The following is an 18,659-nucleotide window of genomic DNA, read 5'->3' as shown; positions in this document are numbered from 1 at the left end:
TTTTGGACTACTCAACAAAAAGCATAGCCTTTAGAGTTTTTAATTCCAGAACAAAAGTTATGATGGAATCTATCAATGTTGTTATTGATGATCAAGATACTGATGTCACAGACGATGTTGAAACATTTCTGAATGATACCCCAGCTGAACTCCTGGACAAAAGTAGTGAGAGTGAGTCCACTCAAGCTGAACCTGAAGCTGATCAAGTAAATAAGGGACCCTCTATCAGAATTCAGAAGTATCATCCTAAAGATCTCATTGTAGGACACCCAAATAAAGGGGTCACCACTAGATCAAGGGAAGTGTTCTCACATGCCTATTTTGTGTCCAAGATTGAGCCTAAGAATGTTAAAGAATCCTTAAATGATGAATTCTGGATCAATGTCATGCAGGAAGAGTTAGGCGAATTCAAGAGAAATAAAGTATGGGAATTGGTTCCAAGACCTGAAGGAATACATGTTATTGGAACAAAGTGGGTTTACAAGAATAAATTTGATGAAAAAGGTGTGGTTACTAGAAATAAAGCAAGATTGGTAGCACAAGGATACACTCAAGTTGAAGGAGTTGAGTTTGATGAAACATTTGCTCCTGTAGCTCGCCTGGAGTCCATTAGATTATTGCTAGGAGTGGCATGTATTATGAAGTTTAAATTGTTCCAAATGGATGTGAAAAGTGCCTTCTTAAATGGCTACTTGAATGAGGAAGTATATGTTGAGCAACAAAAGGGATTCACAGACCCAAATCTTCCAAAGCATGTGTATAAGTTGAGGGAAACTCTCTATGGGTTGAAACAAGCTCCTAGAGCTTGGTATGAGAGACTCACAGGGTTTCTCATTTACAATGGATACAGAAAGGAACGCATTGATAAGACTTTATTTGTCAAAAATGAAGGAGGAAAGCTCATAGTGGCTCAGATCTATGTGGATGATATTGTGTTTAGAGGGATGTCAAGTAAGATGGTTGAACATTTTGTTGAGCAAATGCAGTCTGAATTTGAAATGAGTCTTGTTGGAGAACTAACCTATTTTCTTGGCCTGCAAGTCAAGCAGATGGAAGATTCTATCTTTCTATCACAAAGTAAATATGCCAAGAATATTGTTAAGAAGTTTGGCATGGAGAATGCAAGCCACAAGAGGACACCTGCTCCTACTCATCTGAAAGTGTCTAAAGATGAAAATGGTGTCAGTGTGGATCAAAGTCTCTACAGAAGCATGATAAGGAGTCTGCTATATCTCACAACAAGTAGACCTGACATTGCTTTTGTTGTAGGTGTATGTGCTAGATATCAAGCTGAACCAAAGGTGAGCCACATAAACCAAGTGAAAAGGATCCTGAAATATGTCAATGGCATTAGTGACTATGGGATGCTATACACTCATGGATCTGAATCTGTGTTGTCTGGATATTGTGATGCTGATTGGGCTGGAAGTGCTGATGATAGGAAAAGCACATCAGGAGGATGCTTCTTCTTGGGGAACAATTTAATATCATGGTTTAGTAAGAAGAAAAATTATGTTTCTTCTTTCTACTGCTGAAGTTGACTACATAGCAGCTGGAAGTAGTTGTTCTCAACTGGTGTGGATGAAACAAATGCTGACTGAATACAATGTCATGCAAGATGTCATGACATTGTACTGTGACTACCTGAGTGCTATAAACATATTGATATCCGTCACCATTTTATTAGAGAACTCGTGGAGGACAAGATTGTAGCCTTAGAGCATGTTGCTATTGAGATGCAGTTCGCTGATATTTTTACAAAGGCCTTGGATGAAAATCAGTTTGAAGTCCTGAGAGGAAAATTAGGGATTTGCATTTATGAAGACTTGTAGCAATTAATATGGAGTGGAAAAAGTAAGCAAATTAGTCTCTATGTGGCTAAAATAAAGCGCTCCCATTATGGTAAATCATCACCTAGTTTTGGAAATACCATCTATTACGTCTTCACACGCTACCCCCATAACCTCACTACCTACTCCAACTCTTCCATCTTCCTTCTTCTTCTTTACACACCTCTGCTAGGGCAACTTCACTTTTTCCAGAAAAACTCCAAAATGTCACAACATCAAAATACTTCTGCTTCAAAAATTACTAAGTCTACTCAAAAGGTTAGCGCTCCTCCCATGGACATTCCCGATGATGAGATTCTGGATGTGGTTCCTCTCTCAGTTATTCCCTGCGAGGCCCTTGATTTGAACCATCCCATTGATGCCTCGGCTTTTGCATGCCCTGATCAAGGTAACTCCTCTTGTATTCCTTCTGGTTCAACTCCTACCACAAATTCTAAGGAAGATATACATCACACTGGTCGTGTTATAAGAAACCTAGTCACTAGAATCCTTAATGAAGGACATTCTGTGAAGGGAGTTTCTACTCCCCTGTCTCAAATGTACCCCTCTCCTGAGGTTGAACAACATAGTGAAAAGGATGATGATTCCTCTAGTTCTGAAAAGGACATGGCTGCTGAAGGGTTGTGCTCTCTAGGGCAAACTGTGTCTGATAAAGGAAAATTTGTGGCATCTAAAACTGCCAATGCTTCCCACTCTGAGAAGCATGATGATGTAAACGATGTGATTGACCTAGAGGATGATAGGTCTGATGATCAAGAGGATAGCTTACTTCATCACTTAAAGTCAAGTGTGGCTAAACGCATGAAGACTCGAAAAGGAAGACCTGTGGCTGAACTTATGTCAGCTAGAAAAGCTAAGAAGACTGCTGGTATTGGTCCCTCCAAATCTTGGAGCAAGGTTGAAGTAAAGAAGAGGAAGGTCAGAGAAGATTCTGAGTCTGAAGAGGATGTTGAGGAAGATGTCCCTGACATTTCACCTGTGAAGAAAACCACTGCTAGGAAGTCTCCTGTTAAAGTTGTTGTTGTTCATTTGGATAACGTCTCTTTCCATCTTGAGGATGGAGCTGCCAAGTGGAAATTTATGATTCAAAGAAGGGTGGCTGTGGAAAGGGAGTTGGGAAAAGACGTTGCTGATGTCAAGGAGGTCATGGACCTGATAAAAGCTGCTGGGTTGTTGAAGACTGTGGCTGGGTTCTCTCAATGCTATGAAGGTTTAGTTAAGGAATTCATTGTCAACATTCCTGAGGATATTGCTGATAAGAACAACAAGGAATTTTGCAAGGTGTTTGTGAGGGGTAAGTGTATCATATTCTCTCCCACTATTATTAATAATTTTCTAGGAAGGAAAATCGAGGGTGCAGGTGAATTGGAAGCTACGGACAATGAGGTCTATAGAGAGATTACAGCTAGGCAGGTAAAAGGTTGGCCTATTAAAAAGCATCTTCCTGCTGGGAAGTTGACTATCAAGTATGCTATATTGCATAAAATAGGAGTTGCAAATTGGGTCCCTACCAACCATATTTCCACCATTGCTAATACCCTTGGAAGGTTTATTTTTGCTGTTGGAACCAAAGTGAATTTTTACTATGGTAGATTTATGTTTGAACAAATCATCAACCATGCATCTACTAATGCAGTTAAGCTGTCTATTTCCTTTCCCTCTATGATCTGTGGGATTATCCTGAATCAACACCCTGGTATTATATGCTCTAATGACTTACCTAGTAGAAGAAAACTTGCTCTGTCTGTGCACTATAAATTGTTTAAAGGCAGTCATGTCGAGGATATTGTCATGACATCTGCCATGAAAAAGTCAGCCTCAAAAGTTGGAACAATTGCTGAGCTTAAGGAGACTTGCAAATAGCTGGGTGAAGGGATAAGGGTAGCAACAACTAGGAAACAATCGTTGGAAGCCTTGATTGCAAGCTTGGAGTAGGCTGAAGGTGAAAATATTGAACATGCCAATGAAGCTGAAGCCCACACCTCCAGTGAGAGGTCTGAAGACAATGATGAGACAAGTGGAAATTTTGTTTCTGGTGCTGATGAAGCTGCAAGCTCAAGCTCTACTAATTATCTCCTTTGACTTTGGTCCCTATTGATGTGATGGTTTTCTTTGATGTTTTTGATGGATTTCCGTGTTTTTGGTATTACTTTGTTGATTTGTTTCTCAGTTTGCTTACAACTGATTATGTACTTGGTTTTGTAACCCTTTAACTTTTGACATTTCGGTTAATGACTAAATAGACATTGATTTTGTCTCTTTGGTCTCTTTTGGCTAAAAAGGGGGAGAAGTAGCTATAGCTAGATGATGTTTGACTGATACAAAGAGGGAGAACTGTCTGGTGTGTAGTTGAACTGTCTGGTGTGTAGTTGAACTGTCTGGTGTGTAGTTGTGTGGCATGGGGGGAGAACTCTCTGTGTTCTGTATGTGTAAAGCAGGTTGTTGCTTGGTGTAGACTAGCTGAAGGGGGAGGTGGTGTGTTCTGAGCACAAGCGCATGTGTGTTTACTAGTTGCTATTTTTGCTAGTAATGTGTGTATGTTTACTTTTGTTGTTGAACTGGTACTTTGATTGATTTCTTGTGAATGTATAATCTGATGTATGTTTTAGCCAAAATTTGCCAAAGGGGGAGTTTGTTGGTTCTATTTGTTGGCATCAATTTTGGTAAAACTTAGTGTTATCACAAGATGCCACGCGTGTTGTCTTGACATGTGATATCAGCTTCCTGCATGTTGTTTAATTATGGGTGTGTAGGAGTTAGCCAAGATGTCAAACCCGATGTTAAGACATGTGCATACAAAACATTTAGTCTGAATGTTATGTGTTTTGTTGTTGCGCTTTTCATGCAAATCTTTGTGTGCTTATATGGAGATTGCATGCGTTATTCAAGGAGTAATTCTATTTAAAACCAGAATGTTCTTTTTTCCAAAAAGGAATGATTAGCGGCTGTTTCTTAGGAGATACACAATTAAAATAGAATTAGGGTTTCATGCTGCCCAGGCCCATTCAAAAAGCTTCTATTTAAAGGTCATGTAAAACCTATTTTATACACACAAGATAAGAACGATGAAGTGAGAGAGTTTTAGGGTTTTAGTCTTATGTGAACTTGTGAATTGTGTGCCATTCATTCATCTTGTTGATGTATGAATTAGACTGTGTTTTGTGTTGTAATTTGTCCACTCTAAGCTTTGAAGTACGAGTGTATTTGTTTACTTGATTGAAGCTTTTAAGCAAGATCAATTATGTGTCCTTGAAGTGTATCTTCTTTCTTTTTGTATTTGTTCTAGTATCACTACTGTGATTGAGGGGGAGTGAGTAGGGTCTCATATATAAGAGTTCTTAGATAGAAGTCATACGGGTAGAGAATAGGTGAAAAGACTGTAACTTGAAGTTGTTTACTGAGAGTGTTTGAACTAATTATGTTTAGTGGATTTCCTTCCTGGCTTGGTAGCCCCCAGACGTAGGTGAGTTTGCACCGAACTGGGTTAACAATTGCTTGTGTCACTTGTTCAATTGTTTCTCTGTTTTTATCCTGTTTATATTTCACTTGTTGTTCAGATATTAGTGTCGTGACATTACCTTCGACATCTCATATCTGATACCAGAATTTCACTTGTGTTTAATGGTATCTCATTATTAAGTCACACTTGATACATTAAACGGACTAGCTATTCTAGGGACTTTATTAAACAAACATAATAAATAAAAAGCCTTTTATTATTAATAAATAATTAGATAGAAGTACCAAAAGTATTGGCCTCTTGGGCTTACACCAACAAGTATGTTATCATTCACATACTTAGTCATGCACATAAAATTAGTTAGTAGTTGATATCAATGAATACTACTAACATAGCTATACCAGTTTTCACAAATACAAGGACAAAGACCAGATGTCTTGCCCGATACTCCAACAAGGAACACAAATCAGTACCTCCCCATATGGAGTAGATACTAAACAATCACCAGGTTTATCTGCACACATCAAGCACACAACATCATCTCATTACTCCCCTTTTTTCCATAATTTAAAAAAGGGTTAGTCTTTCAACCAGACATCTAGAAGTTAGTCATGCACATGTTAATATGTTAGCACATACACAACCAAAAACATGTGAAAATAACTAGAGAAACATCAAAAGATGCACACCATTATTTAAATAACCCAGTCTTTAATGAGCCATAGAGCACTTCCAATATAGGACCATACAAAAAGGAAGTTACAACGCCAAACAAAAACTAGCCAAAATCACAAAACAACTACAATAAACATATTGTTGTCTAACACAAAGATATATATCTTCCATTCCCAGAGGTTATTCCTCAGATCTCTCTTCCTCCTATTTATCCACTTCCTCCCTATTTTGAACCAGTTTAATTAGTTCAACTGCCTGCTTCTGCCTCTTTGAGCTTTCAGTGGTTAAATCGTGCAAGGCATTTGAAACTTCCATTAGTTCATACAACACTGCTATTTTAGTTGCTTTTGAAAAGACAGGTGACCTTCTACTAGCGTATGGACCAAAGCTCTTGGGCAGCCCAATGTTTGTAGCATGTTTCCCTTCAAATAATATGTAATCAAAGGTCATAGGGGTTGGCTTCTTGCTATTCACATTTTGACTCTTCAAAATGTTGGGATGCTGATGTAAAATAAGTCTAGTGATCACGCAGTGGAAAGAAATAGGAAGCTTGACAATAAAAGAGTTTGCATGATTCAGAGTTATATCAAAGATATATTCCTCGAAGTTGATTTTGGCTTTGGTCCCAATTTGATTAATCAATTTATCCAACCCAACAATTATGCTAGAGTTGTGGTTGGTGGAAGCTCAATTGGAGGCACTAATCCTATTTAGCACTACATATTTCAGACTCGATTTTGCAGTTGATAGGAGATCTTTTTTTTTACATTCTTTTACTTTGTTTATTGTGATGACTTGACAATTTTTGTCCAAGGAGGGAATTTCATCGGTTCTAGTCAAACCACTTCTTCCTAGATAATCATTGATGACTTTTGGGGAGAACTTTATACAACATCCATGAACATAATTTTTTCTGAAATCTTTAGTCCCTTCCTTATTGCACCCAGGAGAGAGATTAACAATAAAATCCATAACCAACTTCTCATAGCATGGTCCAATGTTAGACATAGTCTTCGTTAAACTAGATTCCTTGAGAAGTTTAAGAATTTCAACCCCAAGTGTATCCTTACTCAGTTTCCTTTCAATAATAATCCTTCTTTGACAAACAAATTTCTATTTTTTGACATTCCTTTCAATTTGAAAGGACGCGTTGTCAATAGGAGCATCATGAATGTTAGTAGGAATTTCTTTCCACCAATATTTTTATTAGTGGAGAGCATGATGTCTAGGACATCTACTTTATCATCATACCTAAATTCACTAGAGACAACTAGTTTCCTCTTGAGAGTCTTCTTAAGCATACTTTTTATCTTACTCTTCTTTGCTTTAGATCTCTTGGCACTCTTTTCAAGGTCCTTCACAGAAGTTCCTCTTGAAACAAACTTATCTTTCTTCTTCTCTCTGACCTTTGAGGCAACAACCATTGCAATCATAGAATCTTCATCGGATTCTGTTTCTTCTTCGTCATCCTTTGTTCGTTTATTGGTATCATCACGAAGCCTCTTCATTATTTGAGCAATTGGAATATCGTTTGTCGTACTCCAAATTTTTCTCACCCTTCATATGTTTTACAGTGCCACTTTATTTTGAATAAATGAAATGACACAATTGGTAGAAGAGTATGTATAAGGAAGTGCACAATTTAATTTTCCCCCCTATTTTATTAACCTAATTATTAGTATAAATAAGGTCTTTTTCACACTAATTTGAGGGGACAATTACACACAATTACACACGATTACATAAAGTTTTACACATAGAATTCTACACAATTTTAAAGAGTCTCAAACTATTTAAAAATTTCCCAACTTTATTTTTGACGTTTCTTTTTTTTTTCTTCGTGTTTTAATCATTTAGCCATATGATGGTTCCTGATGACTCTTTTCTTCAATTCTCTTTTACTATCATATTTTGATCTAACTTATAATATTTCTAATATGTTTAACTTCTACTTTAGTTTATACATGTTTTTAATTAATTCAAATCATCTATTTTTTTCTCTCTTAGTTTATATAGCTTAAAATTTTAATTAATTATATTCTCAATCTCTAATTTTTTAATTTATATAATTTAGTTTTTAGTTAATTATATTTTATTTCAATATTTAGTTCTTATTATTATTATACAAAAGTAAATCCAAACCTAACACAAATTATATTACTCACTATCTTAACACACATACAAAAAATATAACGATTTTCACCATTAATACACCTATAACCTGCACAAAAATTCGCATTTTCTTAATTTTAATTTGAATAACATTACTAACATCATTTTTTTACTCTTTTCCCATTCGTGTATCTTACTAACTTACTAGTTTTTTTTTGTTTTTTTTCTAAAAATTTCAATTCATCTAACCTTATTCAATCTTTTATTTTTCATCCAAAACCAGTATAACCACTACACAAACCACCATTATAAATCCATTCAAAAACAACAATTTTCACCAATTTCTAACTCATTAATCCACTATTTTTACAAATCTCCATCATCACAACATATTCATAAACCTTCATAAAAACTTTAACCAAACTATCATCTTCCATTGAAACTAACACAACCAAAACATCAACCTTTCCTTCAACCATCGATGAATCAGAACTTGCGATTTTCATGGATGTTGTCCAATGAAGAACAAATGAAGTTAATGAATTTGGAGAAGATGACTTTTGTGAGATACTTACTTATTTTCCTTTCAGATCTATGATCGTAAATGAATGATACACTCACTAAATGCTTAATTCCTTATATGTTTTCTTGCTTATTTATTTTTTCATTATTGTCTCATTATTGTTTTATTCTATCATTATTCTAATTAATAGACGGTATGAATTATCTATATATTTCTATAGTATATTTTTAATATCTTATTTATTTAGGTTGAGCTCTTAGCCTCTAAGAGTAAAGTGTATGGTATAAAGGCATTAATTAGAAATCAGCCCATTAATTATTATTATTGAAAACTATTAATACAAAAAAAGAACAAACATTAAAATACTTCAAACAATAAAAAGAGATATAAAAACCACGAGAATCTCAAATTTTATAAATGTAATTGATTAATTTAATTATTAGGATTTATTAATTTATTTTAGTTTTTTAACCAAAATAATTTCTCTTAAGATATTTCATTAAGAGTACAAAAAAAGGGTCCAAATATATCCCTTTATTCTATTAGAAATTTTAATAAAAAATTTTTTTCACACTTAGATAAAAATATAAAAATATCATTTTTATTACAAATAATTGGTTTTTGATTATTTAATTTAATTTCATTAGTTTTTTTCTCTTTTTATTAAATAATTTTGATTAGTTATTAATGTAAAATAAAATACAAATTTGTTTCTTTTAATTCTTGTTTAGGATATTTAATTAAATCAAAAATAAAAAGATGTATGTGCATTCCATTATTTTATTTAGTTAAAAAGAACACACACAAAAATATCTTTTATGCCACTTAAATCAAATTTATCCCTTATTTTTTAGTTTAGGTTATTTTACCCTAAATTCAAAAAGAAATAAAAAATAAAAACAATAAGTGTAAAAAAATACTAAAAAAGAGATATAAGAAATAAGAATTAAACATACAAATATAGGCATTCATTTTCATTTAATAATTTAATAAATCATAAAAAATAAAAACATTTCCTTTTATACCTAGCCCTAAAAATATAAAGAAATGACAAAAAAAATTTATACCTTGTGTTTTTAGGTTAAAATTAATTCCTTTAAATTACTTTTAATTAGTCCAAATTTAGCCTGATTTAGTTTTTAAATTCATAAAAAACAAAAATATATTTCTTTTTATATTTTAAAAAATTTAAAAAGACAAAAAATATCTTTTATTTTTTATACCTTATTTTTTTAATTTAAAAATTAATTCATTTAATTAAGTCTTAATTGGTCTAACTTAGTCTAATTTATTTATTTTTCTAAATTGATTTTTAAAATAAAGTTATTTCTTTATAATTCAATTTTCAAAAAATGGCACATTACTTTATTTTCTAAACTAAATTAAAATTATATTTTGCAAATCAAACTGATTGACTGGTGTCACACCTTATCAATCAATAATTCAACTTAAAATCAATTCAAACTCACCAAAATATCATTATCTCTATCCTTGTGCATTGAGACTTTTTCAATCAAACTATTTCTCCATCTCCAACATTGAGACCTTTTCACAAGTAAAATCAACAAACACGCCAATATTTTTTATACAAACTACGGTGCTCTGATCCTTCAATAAACTTGAGGGTACGTAAGCATAGAGTTGTAACACTCTAGTGAGTACAATAACTAGAGTGGAGGTGAGGGATGTCTAATACCTTCCCCTTGCTTAACTAACTCCCGAATCCTAGGTCTCACCCTTAACTTTTAGGTTTTATCATTATTTCCCTATTCCTTAGGAACAAATAAAGGATGATTGTGACTCTTTATTTTTTCCATCTGCGACATCATCACTAACTACTTTATGACTGTCTTTTTTATTTTTCTTGCCTTGACCTTCATCATCCTTTTCTTGTGGTGCTCTTGTGGGTTCAATATTTTGTCCAAGATGTGAATCAGCTTGCATGTTGGAAATGCACATAGATTCCATAGCCAAAGTAGTTTTAGTTCTACCCCTATGGTTTTTTTCTATAGTTTTATTAGATGATTTGTTCTTAGAAAGACTTACAGGGTTGGAGATCTTCTTTTTCTTTTAGTTAGTTGCCTTAGATTTGATTCTAGATCTATCTTATGGCATAATCATTCTGAGAGGTATAACATCATTAATCACCTTCCCATCATTAGCATTATTTTTGAATCCCGAAACCTTATAATTTTTCGAGGATGTTTTTTTAGGTTGACTTCAGACATTTTTACTCCATGAAATTTTGTGATAGGAGTGGGTTCTGAAGACTTGGTGTTTTCCATTTTCGCTTTGGTTTGAAAGGTAGGCAAGAAGAAGTTTTGTTTAGGGAAAATGAGAGGAACTGGTATTTTCAAATGAGAGCAAACAAATAAGTTTTGAAAATACCAACTAATGAAATAGAGTCCTTCTTGCATAGTAGTAAAGATCTTAGGAGGGATAAAATTTCCTTTTTCCCGCTTTCAAAAAATAAACTTTTCACCCGCGAAAATGACCCAAGAACCTTTTATCCTTTTGATTTCTATTTTTCTACTAGGGCTAATCAAATTCTCTATTGTCTTACTTACTTGACACTCACGTAAGTGTCTGCATGTATCAATAACCTTTCTTTCTTTTTCGGAGACCGCATATTGAGCAGGATGGTCCAACATCGTGTCATTCATTCTTCCTTTAGAGCACATGTCATTTTTTTCATTCTCAAGATTCTTTTTATTACCCTTGGACGTCTTATAGGAGATAGATTCTGATCTACACATATAGCATTTATCTTTTGATCTTGACTCCTTTATCAACCCTTCATGTTCTTTGTTGGTGACTACACATTCTCCCTTGTTGAAACTTACTTTAAACCCTTGATTATATAATTGTCTAATTCTGATCAGGTTTGTGGTCAAGCCTTCTACTAGTAACACATTATTAATCCAAGGCGATCTAGGCCTAGCTGTCCTGTCAATACCTTTGATCATCCCTTTCCTCCATCTCCAAATATTACATATCCATGTGAGAATGGTTTGAGTTCTCCAAGGATTGACTCTTTACCTATCATATGCTTCGAACAATGATAATGAGAAATTATATCATGTTTTTAGGCTTATATCGCATGTTATTCGTATTTATTTCAATATGTTTTATCACCTTTTAGTTTATTTTTATTTGTTTTGCAGTTGTTAGTGAGTTTCGGTGCGGATTCGAAAGTAAATCGGAAAAGGAGTAAAAAAGCAGCAAAAGAGAAAGATTCTTCCCATTATGCCCAAATGGCATTCACCATGTGTATATGGTGTTCGCCATTGGCTTACCAACCACGTCATTTAATGATCAAGGCAATGGCGTTCGCCATTATCATGCAGACAGCAATTCCGCAAAAGTGGGCGGTTTTGTGCGGTTTTCTCCAACCTATTTTCCCTCCACTTTGCTTCCACGATCAAGGGAAGTTACAAGGATGCAAACCTCTATAAATAAGACTCTTGGAGGTGTTTCATAGTATCCAAGTTGTGCGGAAGCTTTTCCGAAATCGCTTCGTAGTCTTAGGCATAAATTCACCTGTAAAAGTGGCAATAACTCACATCGAGAGATTGCCACACTTGTTTTCTTTTAATTTTCATTGTACTCTTGGTTCAAGAACAAACTTGCCAAAATTTTGAATTTAATATAAGTTTCCATTTTCTTTAATTTCAGGTTTTTACCGCTTTATTATCTATACTTGTTATTGCCTTTACTACATTACATGCCATGATGTTTTTAAGTTTATTTGCTTTGATCATGTTGTTTTTAATTAAAATAATGTCTTGCTAAATATCCTTGAGTCCGGCGTTTGAGGACCATCGTTACCGACGGGACTCGGTAGAAATAATAGGCGCCAATTTGTGATTAAATTTTGTTTTGGTTTTAGTTTCCAATTGTATGTTTCATTGTTTTGACACGAGAGTGAAGAACAAACTAAGATTCTAGCCGATAGCGCGAGAGTGTGAGGAAGGAACCGGATAATAGAAACTAGACATTGATCCTAAAAACAGCGAGAGTGCTTTAGGCATCGCTTAGGATCTCTTTGGTTTTCAAAATATGTTTTCTAATTGAAACGGGCGAGCGAGAGCCAAATTCAGTGGTTAGGAGGTGTGGTTTTAGTCAATAGCGCTAGAGTGTGAGACAGAGTCTTCAAATCAATATTTTATACAGAATGCAATAAAATCGTAATTAGTATCCGAATTCTACCTAATCCCTTATGAACACGGAGTCCATATTCCAGGCTCGTTTTATCATTTTCAAACCTCTAGCTATTAGCGTTTATATTTTCGTTCATATCCTTTTAAACTTTAGCCTTAGCTTTGCAATTGCAATGATAGATAACATTAGTTTGATTATTAGTCTTTGTGGGTTCGACAGTCTTTTAAAACTATCTGATAAACGATATACTTGCAGTTATTATCCGACAGACACACGTCCGTCGTGATCAAGTTTTTGGCACCGTTGTCGGGGACTAATTTAGTAAATATTGTGATTCCGTTGTTACACATTATAGACTAATGCAACTTTTATTTTATTTACCTTCTAAAAAGTCAATTGTATGCCAAGCACTCGCTCAAAAAGCGAAGAGCTAGAACAACCAGTTGACAAAGTCGAGCATTTTATTAATTTACAACGCCGAGTTCATAATTTCCAAATTAAGTACAATCTTCCTTTTCCAAAACAAAAATCAGAATCTAAACCAGTTATGGCTGAAGGACCACAAAACTGTCCTCTTAAGTATTATACTGTTCCTTCACATGAGGAACCACACAACAACATTGGTTCCCCTGCCATCAACCAAAAAGATTTTGAGTTGAAGCCTTTACCGTTATCAGTCGTTCAACGAAACCAATTTTCAGGTAGTCCTATAGACGACCCAAACTTACATTTTTCAGTGTTTCTACAGTACACAGACACAGTGAAAGCAAATGGTGTCAGTCCCAAACCAATTAGACTACGTCTTTTCTCTTTTTCCTTAAGAGATAGAGCTAGAGCTTGGCTCCAGTCTCTACCTTCGAACTCTTTAACCACATGGGACGAGTTGAAGAAAGTATTCTTATCCCGATATTTCCCACCAAGCAAGACGGTTATGCTAAGAGCTCAAATCAATGCATTTAAGCAAAAAGACAATAAATCTCTTTTCGACGCTTGGGAAAGATACAAGGACATGATGATACTTTATCCACATCATGGATTTGAGCAATGGCTGATTATCCATACTTTCTACGATGGTCTTTTGTACAACACTAAAATGAATTTGAGCATTGCATCTGGCAGTACTTTAATGGATAAACCGTATGTTGAAGCCTATGAACTCATTGAGAAAATGGCTCAAAATCATTTCCAATGGGGAGGAGAACGTGCTGCTGTAGAAAAACCAACTCCGAAAGGAGGAATGTACAAAGTTAATGGCATAGACCGTGTCAATGCTAAAGTCGATGCACTTACTCAAAAGATCGAAAGCTTAGCCATAACACCAACAACTACCATAGTTGTTGTAACACCAAACTATGAATTGTGTGGAACCCATGGGCACACTAATGCTGATTGTCAGTTATTGGCTGGTATTCCTACTGACCAAGTAATTACTCTCAAGGAAACCCATATTCCAACACTTACAATCCTGGCTGGAGAAATCATTCAAACTTTTCTTATAAAAATAACAATGCTTTATTTCCTAAAAAACCCAACACCTTCTATTCCACCTGGTTATCGGAAAGGAAACCCTGTTGCTACATAAGCACCTAGAAAGTCAAATCTAGAGATCATGATGGGAAACTTTATGAATGCTCAAGCTCAACAAAACAAGGATTTCACAAATCAAAATGCTCATACTAGCGAACTGATGAAGCAAATGTCAAGTAAGCTTGATGTTATGGCTACCCATAATAAAATGTTAGAAACCCAAATTTCCCAAGTAGCCCAACAACAAGCAACAATAGCAGCCCCAGCTGGAGCATTTCCTGGTCAACTACAACCAAACCCAAAAGGTCATGCTAATGCTATCACATTGCGAAGTGGGACAAAATTAGATGAACCGGTTGACCCAAGACTCCAAAACCCAACCATGTATCAAAACTCTGGTAAAGGAACTGAAAAGGTAAACGAACCAACAAATGATGGAAAGGAAGACAAAAGCGGAGAAGCAGAAGATAAAGAAACACCTTATGTGCCTATGCGACCATATAAACCACCTATACCTTATCCTCAAAGAATTGTTAAGTCTAAAAATGAAGGACAATTTAAGAAACTCGTAGAACTTTTGAAGCAACTTAATATCACTATACCATTCACAGAAGCCATTAAGCAAATGTCTTCATATGCTAAATTCCTTAAAGAGATCTTATCTAATAAGGAAAAGCTTAAGGATAACGAAATCGTTATGCTTACTACTGAGTGTAGCGCTATTATTCAAAATAACATGCCTCATAAGCTGAAAGACCCGGATAGTTTTTCCATACCATGTGTAATCGGAAAGTTTATCATAAACAAAGCTCTGTGAGACTTGGGAGCCAGTATTAGTTTTAATGCCTTTATCCACATGCGAAGCTAGCGGAAATATACCTAAACGCATTGCACACTCAAACATACAACATAATCGCCATCAAACTTTATTTATTCCCGAAGGAAAGGGAAAACATTGATAAAACCCGGGGAAAAAGATATGTTGGGTAAGGAAGTCGGTTATGAAATGGGAAGGTATTAACACCCCTAACATCCATGGTACTCCACGGGAACCGTTTTGATTGTTCTTAACTTGAATGAGTGTTATATCTAAAGATACTCACAAAAGAATAAGGGAAAAGGAAAGAAATAGATAGAGTGCTCGGTGAGAATTAGGGCCCTCATGCCTACGTATCCTCATAGTGCAATGAGGAATTCAAAGCTCCATAGTTCATAGAACTAGTGGTAGGAGGTGAAAAGAATTATGATAAAGGTATGATTTAAACCAAAGAATCATGTTGTTTGAACTCCAACTAGAGGTGAAATATGAATCCAAGAGTAAAACTGGTATAAACCAACAAGTGAGAGGCCTAAGGCATAGTGTCACTGTATTGGAATAACCGAAAATAAAGGAATTAAGTGTTTGGTTTTACAACATAAACAACTCTTGGTTCACAAGGTGACACAAGATGGAGCTCAAAGAGGTAATGTATTTGGCTCAAAGATAACAGGTATATCACATGAAGTGAATGAAGGTAGAATATGAAAGCATCATGGAGATGAATTGAGTGAATGACCAAAACCACAAAAATGAAGGGTTTGATAACAGTGATTGAAGAGGTATAGTTTAAAACCAAAGGTCAAGGTATACATTGGAATCCATAGGAGAAATGGAATTTGTACCATACAGGAAAGGGGGCATGGACCACAAGTGAGGGGCCTAAGGCATGGTATCACTGTATGGTTGGGCCGAAAAAGAAGAATTAAATGTCTGGGTACAAGCCAAATAACTCTTGGTACAAATGCAGACTTTTCATTAGGCGTCCTAAAAAGGTATATATGGATGTCCAAGGAAAAACGTGTTTCGGTTTCAAAGAAACAATATGTCACTAGGGTGAACGATTTATGATCGAAGGTAGGTAATGGATAATGAAAGATATTAATGGTGTCCTAAGGAAGAAAAAAGAATAATAAATAAGTATGCTCACGGAGGATTCGAACCCTCGTGCCTGCGTATTATCATCGTGTAATGAGAAAATCAGAGCAATCGTAGTTCAGCCCACTACGGCTGAAATAGAAGGGAACAATATTGATTTACTAGGGTACACTACCCTTCAAGGATGAAAACGAGTGCCAAGGTTCACAAACTTCTAGGAAAGGTATCACTACTAGAATTTATAAGTAATGATGTCAAGGAATGGTACTGCCAAGGTTTATCACCTTACAGGGTGAAGGGAAACATATGCCATAGTCCATGACTCTCAAGGAAAATAACTGAATCTAATAACCAAGGTTTAACACCTCACAAGGCAAAGAGAAACACTTTACAGAGTCCATGACTCTCAAGGAAAAGAACAGTGCCAAGGTTTATCACCTTTCAAGGCAAAGAATAGGTGCCAAGGTTTATCACCTTACAGGGTGGAGAGAATCCAATGCCAGAGTACATGATTCTCAAGGCAAAGAACTGGATTGAAAGAGGGTGTACAACCACAAGTTGCCAATAGCAAAATATGCTCCATCATTAAAGTGTTGAAAGCTCGATACTTGCTTGAAGAAGAAGACTTGTCAATTGTATGATTCAAATTGCACTAAAGTCTATGAACAAAAGTGAATACCTTGAGCAACTAGGTCATTTGTCCCGTACCCAAGGATATCATAAACAAGGATAGGAATTCTCCACTCTCATCATTCTTTGTTTCTTAAGGCTCATAGCGTGCAACTCGAATCAAAATTAACAAGTTGCTGACAGGAGATACTATGTGTTGATCTTATTGATGTAGTGTTACTTGTTATAGAAGAAAACTTGACAATCATGTAATTCAATTTGTGCTAAAGTCTATGAATAGAGGTGAATATAATGAGTAACTGGGTCAAGCATCCTGTACCCAAAGATATTCAGAATGAGGGTAGGAGTTCTCCAGTCTCATCCATTCTCTATTACTTGAGGCTCATGCCATACACTTTGAATTATGATCGAAAAACGTTAATACCTTTGCAGTGCTTGAGAAGTAGTCCACTTTTCTAGCTATGCTTGATTGATGTTGACTTGCAGTCTTGATCTTGTATTTAAACCTTGAGGTCTTGAGCTCCTGAGATTTAGAACACCAACAATCATCTTCAAAAACAATCAAATTTTGATAGGAAGAAGGTCTCTTTCGACCCAATTCCTATGACATACGCTGAATTGTACCCATCTTTGGTTCTCAAGAACGTGTTGCAACCAAGAAATCCTCCGCAGATCCCTGAACCACTTCCATGGTGGTACAAACCGGAACTCCGATGTGCCTTTCATCAAGGAGCTCCTGGTCATGATATCGAGAACTGCTACCCATTAAAATATGAATTCCATAAGCTGGTCAAGAGTGGAATGGTGTCCTTTGAGGACCGTGTGCTAAATGTCAAAGCTAACCCACTACCTGCCCATGAGAATTCATCTATTAATATGGTGGACAGTTGTCCTGGAGAGTTCAAGGTATTTGATGTACACTTTATTAGAAGGTCCTTGGTGAGGATGCACAAGGATATTTGCTTGGTTAGCGATTGTGAGCATGACCATGATGGTTGTGTTATTTGTAGTGTCAATCCCAGAGGTTGTATAGTTGTGAAGAGAGACATCTAGAGGTTGATGGATGAAGGTTTGATTCAGATTGTTCAGTCTCATCATATAGATGACGATGTGAATGTTATAATCCATGTGTTCAAGACTCTTGAGAAAGTAGTGATCCAGTACGACAGCAGCAGCAGTAACAATCCCAGCAACAGATCAGTATCGCCGTTGGTTACATGGTTAGCGGGCCCCGTCCCGTATGCATCCGATAAGGATGTCACATATCATTATAATTCTACCATGCTAGAGAATGGTCAAGAGGTTCCTTTACCTACGACCATTTCTGTTGTAAGCATAACTGATGTTACTAAGGTGACCCGCAGTGGTCGTGTTTTTGGGCCGGTGTTCCCAAAGAATGTGGAAGATTTGTCTGTTAGCAAGAAGGTTGATATACCAGTGGTAGAGTCTGTTAGCGCTCCAAGGTATCAGTTTGGTGAATCCAGCAGCTTGAAGCCTAACGATGACGATGAGGTGCTTAGATTGATCAAGAAGAGTGAGTTCAATATGGTGGAGCAGTTGCTCCAAACTCCCTCCAAGATTTCAGTATTGTCTCTGTTAATGAATTCAGAAGCGCACAGAGAAGCACTACAAAAAGTTCTAGAGCAAGATTATGTGGAACATGATGTTACGGTGGATCAGTTTGATCATATTGTAGCTAACATCACGTCCTGCAACAATCTCAATTTTTATGATGAAGAACTCCTCGAGGAGGGTAGAAATCATAATTTGGCTCTGCATATTTCGATGAATTGCAAAGATGACACT

The 18,659-nt window shown here is 35.6% G+C and overlaps 2 protein-coding genes and 1 non-coding gene across 3 annotated transcripts; 2 read left to right on the top strand and 1 right to left on the bottom strand.

Moving 5' to 3' along the window:
• Nucleotides 1–2,387: 2,387 nt before the first annotated feature.
• On the top strand, nt 2,388–3,713 carry LOC127102414 (uncharacterized). Its single transcript, XM_051039783.1, has 4 exons — nt 2,388–2,718; nt 2,809–3,060; nt 3,190–3,270; nt 3,340–3,713. The coding sequence occupies exons 1-4, from the start codon at nt 2,388–2,390 to the stop codon at nt 3,711–3,713; spliced, it is 1,038 nt and encodes a 345-aa protein (XP_050895740.1).
• Nucleotides 3,714–13,712: 9,999 nt separating this feature from the next.
• On the bottom strand, nt 13,713–13,819 carry LOC127109399 (small nucleolar RNA R71). Its single transcript, XR_007796698.1, has one exon. It is a non-coding gene; the product is annotated as a small nucleolar RNA R71 (small nucleolar RNA).
• Nucleotides 13,820–14,393: 574 nt separating this feature from the next.
• On the top strand, nt 14,394–15,125 carry LOC127102413 (uncharacterized). The gene has a single exon (XM_051039782.1). The coding sequence runs from the start codon at nt 14,394–14,396 to the stop codon at nt 15,123–15,125; it is 732 nt and encodes a 243-aa protein (XP_050895739.1).
• The last annotated feature ends 3,534 nt before the right edge of the window (nt 15,126–18,659 follow it).

Source organism: Lathyrus oleraceus, chromosome 7, assembly GCF_024323335.1.
Source record: "Lathyrus oleraceus cultivar Zhongwan6 chromosome 7, CAAS_Psat_ZW6_1.0, whole genome shotgun sequence".
Taxonomy (NCBI): domain Eukaryota; kingdom Viridiplantae; phylum Streptophyta; class Magnoliopsida; order Fabales; family Fabaceae; genus Lathyrus; species Lathyrus oleraceus.
The sequence above is the reverse complement of the archived record's forward strand: the minus strand, read 5'-3'. Positions and strand labels throughout refer to the sequence as shown.

Excerpts from the sequence above, each read along its gene's own strand:
- LOC127102414 (XM_051039783.1), top strand. The coding sequence starts at position 2,388 with ATGTACCCCTCTCCTGAGGTTGAACAACATAGTGAAAAGGATGATGAT. Across the intron at positions 2,719-2,808 it reads AAAAGCTAAGAAGACTGCTG|ATGTCCCTGACATTTCACCT; the intron begins GTATTGGTCCCT and ends ATGTTGAGGAAG. Across the intron at positions 3,061-3,189 it reads GTTCTCTCAATGCTATGAAG|GAAGGAAAATCGAGGGTGCA; the intron begins GTTTAGTTAAGG and ends ATAATTTTCTAG.
- LOC127102413 (XM_051039782.1), top strand. The coding sequence starts at position 14,394 with ATGGGAAACTTTATGAATGCTCAAGCTCAACAAAACAAGGATTTCACA.